The sequence below is a fragment of the Sinocyclocheilus rhinocerous genome, unplaced genomic scaffold (assembly GCF_001515625.1).
Source record: "Sinocyclocheilus rhinocerous isolate Xijiao unplaced genomic scaffold, SAMN03320098_v1.1 scaffold2053, whole genome shotgun sequence".
Taxonomy (NCBI): Eukaryota; Metazoa; Chordata; class Actinopteri; order Cypriniformes; family Cyprinidae; genus Sinocyclocheilus; species Sinocyclocheilus rhinocerous.
Genome location: NW_015666532.1, coordinates 598981 through 604802, shown reverse-complemented (window position 1 = coordinate 604802; position 5822 = coordinate 598981). Strand labels below are relative to the sequence as shown.

Sequence of the window (5822 nt, the reverse complement as noted above, 5' to 3'; positions counted from 1 at the left end):
GTCATTTTTTTTTTTTCAGGATTCTTTGATTAATAGAAAGATCAGCATTTCTGAAATAAAAAGCTTTTGTAACATTATTCACTATTCCATTCAGTATAATTTTTATTATTTTTTTGGGAAAGAAATTATAGAAATTAATACTTTTATTTAGCAAGGATGCTTAAAATAAAATAAAAAATCAAAAGTGATGATAAAGGCATTTATAATGTTACAAAAGATTTCTATTTCATATAAATAGTGTTCATATCGATATCGGAATTATATCGTATCGACCGAAATTAAGAAAATATATCGTGATATCAATTTTGGCCATATCGTCCAGCCCTACGACAGCTGTGGTTAAATGTAATAAAACGAGTGGACTGGACAGAAACAATCATCAAAAATGTTCGCGTTTGCAGTGCATAATATCAGGTAAGGTTAAATAAACTGTTGTCTTTTATGGATTATGGTTTGGTTACGAATCTAAAGATTTCTCATGCATGCCCACCTAATAAGAAATTGGGGAACAAGTTAACTAACGACCAGAGACTAAACATAAAGGAAACCGTTTGTGTCGTCTCACTTTCTACAATTGCCATAAGTGCAATTGTAGAGAGAGGGAACAGTGAAGGCCCATCTTATGTGTCAGGTGTGTGTTCTAGTTGCATTTGCTTACAATTGCCACTGTTAGTACATAGTTACATGCATCTAAAGATTTATATGCCCTCGGTTTCTATTTACTTTATCTGGTAGGTGTGTCAGGCCCCTCCTGTCAGATCGTCCATCCATTGAGTGAGTATGAACGAGTCGACAAATCTGGTTCCTTCCATTAAAGTTAACATTTTCAAATAACAATCGCAGTCCCGGACAGCGAGTGACATTACATATTCAAATAAAATCTAATTGTCTCCGGTCATTGTTAAAAAACAAGCAAACAAAACCTGCTAGCTAGCGTTCTGTTCACCAAGCCTGCATTTATTTGATCCAAAGCATGTGGGCAGTGCTGTGTCATATGCCATTGTTGTGCACAAGGTGTTTGTCACAGCTCCAGACTTATTTGTTCATTAATGACGTCATCAGCGACTAGTCGACTTCGACTCGACTTTCATCACATAAAAGTCGACATCAAAAAATCAGAAGTCATTCAACCCCTAATGCGAACACACTTGCCCGAAAAAGTGCGGGGGACGAACTTACGTGATATTAAAAGTGGGGGGGACATGTCCCCCGCGTAATCTACGCCCCTGGCTGTGTGATAAAACTGCACATTTTAGAGTGGCCTTTTATAGTGGCCAGCCTTAGGCACACCTGTGCAATAATCATGCTGTCTAATCAGCATCTTGATATGCCACACCTGTGAGGTGGATGGATTATCTCGGCAAAGGAGAAGTGCTCACTAACACAGATTTAGACAGATTTGTGATCTTAGATCTTTGTCTTAGTCTTAGATCTTTGAGTTCAGCTCATGAAAAATGGGGGCAAAAACAAAAGTGTTGCGTTCATAATTTTGTTCAGTGTAGTTTAGCACTACAAACTACTGCTGCTGCCATCAGTGCTGTTTCTATTCTAGTGCAGCAGAGACAGAAGAGGCTGTTGAACCTGCAGCAGATAAAAACAAACATCTGCTGAACATCAAACAGTGAACCGAAGACCCAACATAAGACAAAACAGAAGAGAAGCATCACAGAGCTCTTGATAACACCTGTTGTTCCACAAAGAGCTGCAAACTTGCTCAAAAAAGGAGGCTGAGTTGTAGGTGCTGACATAATTTGAGAATAAATAAATAAAAAATAAAGAAAGAATTAATAAATTAATTAATAAATACATAAATAAATTAAATGGACTGGGTCACTATAATTTCTATAATTAAATATGCTTGATTTCAGGTTTGATGTCTTTCATTCTTAAAGTTTTTACTATAGACAGTGGTATCTGAGCTCTGCAAGGCTGACATCTGAAACATTCATTCAGACAGGTCTCAAGAGAAGAAAATGAAAAGAAAGAAAAAACTAAGAGTGGGATGAAAGGAGGAGAGGAAAGGTGAGGTGAAGACCACAAATATAACAAAGCATGAAGAAGAAAGTCAATGGACAAACAAGAGACCTAATCTGCTAGACTATAGTATGGTTAAAATAAAAAGAGATGAAGACAGCAGAGGCATTCAGTAATAGTAAACCACACAAGCAGCACAGGATCCATCGTTGCATTGTAAATGGGCCGGTCTGAGGATGTTGGAACTTCTTCTCTTCAAGCAGCCCACTGGGAAAAGTCCCAGTGCTCTCTATAGCAAGTCCACTCTTAATAGTTTTATCACCACTATACTCAAGAAATGTATTTCCTTGCTAAGAAAGTGTGTGTGCAATTAGTATTTTACAGGGAAAATTAACTAAAATATATTACTGAATGGACAAAAAATCCCATCATTACAAGAAAGAATTGATTCGCAGAATGTCAAAAAGAGTCATTAATGGAAAAAGCACAGTCACATTTTTGTGTGCAGTCTGAAAATGACCAAATGGAAAAACAATCTTCAACATGAGATCTTAAATTTTGCCTTCTTACCTACTCCCTATTCTTATGAAACTGGGTCAGTATCAGACATAATCCTTCACATACAATTAGCAACAAGTTACTCCATTTTGTATAATATTTTGTGACTTAAGTGTCCACGTTCGAAACAGTCCAAAATGATCCTCTCCTGCTCTCTTTCTCATCTCTCAGCCCCCTCCCTCTGTTTTGGCTTTGTGACCCCAAATTCTGGCATGGTGACAGATATGCTGACATCACCACATGTTCACACCCATCCACATGCACACGCAATGCAATACAATCCAATCCCAGCACAGAGGGGAGGACAAACGATCTGAGTCTCGCTCGATAGGAAACTAAGGCCTGCCCCATTGTTCCCTATTGAGCAAAATCCCTTATCCACAAAAAACAATGGCAGGTATAAAACTAACAAACAAAAAATATCACATTGTGACAGATAACAAAAGGGAAACAATCGCCTTGCCGGATACTTGGGAGATGAGGATAGGCACGCAGGCAAGCTATTTTTGACCATGGATCTTCTGCAGCAGACTTGGGATCTTTAGGATTTGCATAAATTTAACAGTTTTCATATTTTGGCTGAATTATGAAAATAACTGTGGTAATAATGTATGCAGGCATTCAGAGATCATAAAAAAGAATGACATATATATAGTTCATTAATGAACTGTTTATATAACCTCCGGATTGTTTGGCTGCTGTCAAATAATGAAATTATAATTTATTATTGCACACATTAAAAATATTTATGACCATTAAATATGCATGAGCATGTCTGTGAAAAGTTAGATTCTGATCTGTTAAGAAAAGTCAGAACAGTTACATTTATAAACTTTAAAGCTTCTGTGTTTAATATTATTATTATTTGTTAAAACACTTAAAACACATGATTGTACATGAGCTTTTTAAAACCGAAAATTTGCGCGACAGCCTGACTTTCTATAACAAAGCAGAACTTAAAGGGAGGATACAGATTTTTTCCCTTGTCCCCTCAAACAGGAAACTGCTGCTAAAACTTCCCCCACTCCTTTCAGCAACTTCTAAATCCCGAAAAATCATTCTCACATTATGAATTTCAACACTAGGGCTTTAAAAAGAAATTTGAAGTGTGGGACCAGACAGACAGTAAATTACATAAGGAAGAGACGCCACAGCACTCTGACTCTTAACCTCTGACAGCCGTCTGAATGATGACAACGGCAAACACCTGCTCAGCTTTTTAAAACATATCCACAGCCTATTAGCTGTTATGCTGTGATAACAACCCGAATAATCACAAGGAGGATCAAAATCACTGGAGCAAAGTTGGCATCCAAAAAGGGTGTTTATTTCGAGCAGATGTGCAAAATGTGCAACTAAATATGTTTAAGCTTAAAGTACTTAAAACAGTACCAACTCCCCTCCACAACATTGAGGCTGGAGTTTTACATTCTTACACAGCACCACAATAATCTCGTTCACAAGCTCTTCCATCCACCTCTCCCTTACTACTAGTGACGGCCATCTTAAATACACATTTTTCCACTTCTTACTAATTTGAACATACCATGTTTTTATAAAATAAACTCTTGTCTCACAATATGATTTATACATGAGAATTAGGAACAAGAGTTAAGTAGATAAATACAGTTAATGCCATTAAAAAGAGAACGGATGAATCAAAACATATTTGCACAAACATTTCCATAAATTAGTTAAAATGAGCGCTTTTCCACAAGTTTTCACCTCTTATTGCCACACCCACTCAGCTAGATCAGGAAATACATAGGAGCAAACCCTGCCGTAAATATTACAATAATGAACCAAAAACAATAAAAACACAGTAAAAACAGTGATGGAAGACAACTTTAAGGTCTCTCTATCACAAATGTCATGGTACCTTGAGATGCTGGAGTTGTCTGCGGTCATCCTCAAGTTGTCTTCTTTTGTTCTCAATCTCAGCCTCTCTCTTTCTCTTCTCCTGAAAGACAAAATATTAAACTCTGTTAAAAGATACTGAACTTCCCACTTCACAAAATCAAATAACCTCTGTGCAAATCTCAAAACTGATTTAGTTAAAAGAAATGGTAAGAATCCATTATTATTGGATACTATTGACAATCTGTGTTGATTGTCAAAAGATATTATTATAGTTTTATTCATATTTATAATTGTTATATTTTCAATTAAATTTTAATTTTACTTAAAGTTTTAGTAATTTAGTTGTGTTTGTCATTTCTATTGTGTCTATACAGTTTTTATTAATTTTATTTCAGTTTTAGTTATTTTAGTACATAAAGTTAACCTAAATGAAAATGAGAAATATTCCCTCAGCAACTAGCTGAAATAAAATGTATATATATATACATAATTTTTTTTCAGTTAACATTTATTTTATTTCAAGTAACAAAAACTTTTTGGGGGGTTTAATTTTAGTAAACTACAATGTAATAACCTAATGTAAATGTATACAAATGTATTTGACTACATTTATTAAAATATGAACATTATATTTATTACATATTTAATAACCGGTGCGTTGAATTGTTCTGCTCATGCAACAGCTTACAGGAGAGAATTGAATAAAATCTGTATGAACAAATAACTAAAGTCAAGAGCCTTTTCTATTTCCACAGTAGCTTTAAATAACACCTTGGTATGGTAAATAACCATAGTGACAGTGACTGAAGTAAATATCAAAGATGCTGACTTCCATAACACCGGAAAGTTTTATCTCAATCGAAACATTAGTCAATAAACAAGTCCATTTGAGGTGCTAGTTCATCCGTAAAATCTTAATTAGGGTTGGGTACCGAACTTGGTACTTTTAAGGGTACCGACCGAATTGCGTCGGTACTACCGAGTACCGATTCACGTTAAATCAGTCGGTGCCAAATTTCGGTACCTGAGAACGCATCTGGGCGCATACGCTACAGAGAGAGAAAGAGAGACCCTGTGACGTGAGGTCACCCCTGCAACTCGTTCAAACAACACACAGGGCAAGCCGAAATGTTCTGAAGTGTGGTTACATTTCTAGGGCCATATGGTTTCTGCGAAAACGCGGACGGGATCAATCCATTCATAAAAACGTAAGCGCGGAATGCCACGGAATTCGTCAATTTTGGACGAATAAATCAAAAGTAGCCACTGCCACTTAATTCGAATCGCAATATGAACTAGTGTCTGTGAATATTAAAATGCAAAAAGACGGTTTAAATATGAATCCTGCATGTTCCGCTTGCCTCTGTATGTATGAATGGCGGAAACGCGGTTTTGTTTACTAAACAAATACTGAAGCACGTGTGACGCTC

At 36.2% G+C, this 5822-nt stretch overlaps 1 protein-coding gene across 3 annotated transcripts in view; it reads right to left on the bottom strand.

The window, feature by feature from the left end:
* LOC107732516 (paralemmin-1-like) overlaps window positions 1-5822 on the bottom strand; it is a 29813-nt gene that overhangs the window by 3137 nt on the left and 20854 nt on the right. For all 3 annotated transcript variants that reach the window (XM_016543877.1, XM_016543875.1, XM_016543876.1), the window contains exon 3: window positions 4412-4492. In XM_016543877.1, coding sequence (XP_016399363.1) covers window positions 4412-4492 — 81 coding nt within the window. The remainder of the gene's footprint in view (window positions 1-4411; window positions 4493-5822) is intronic.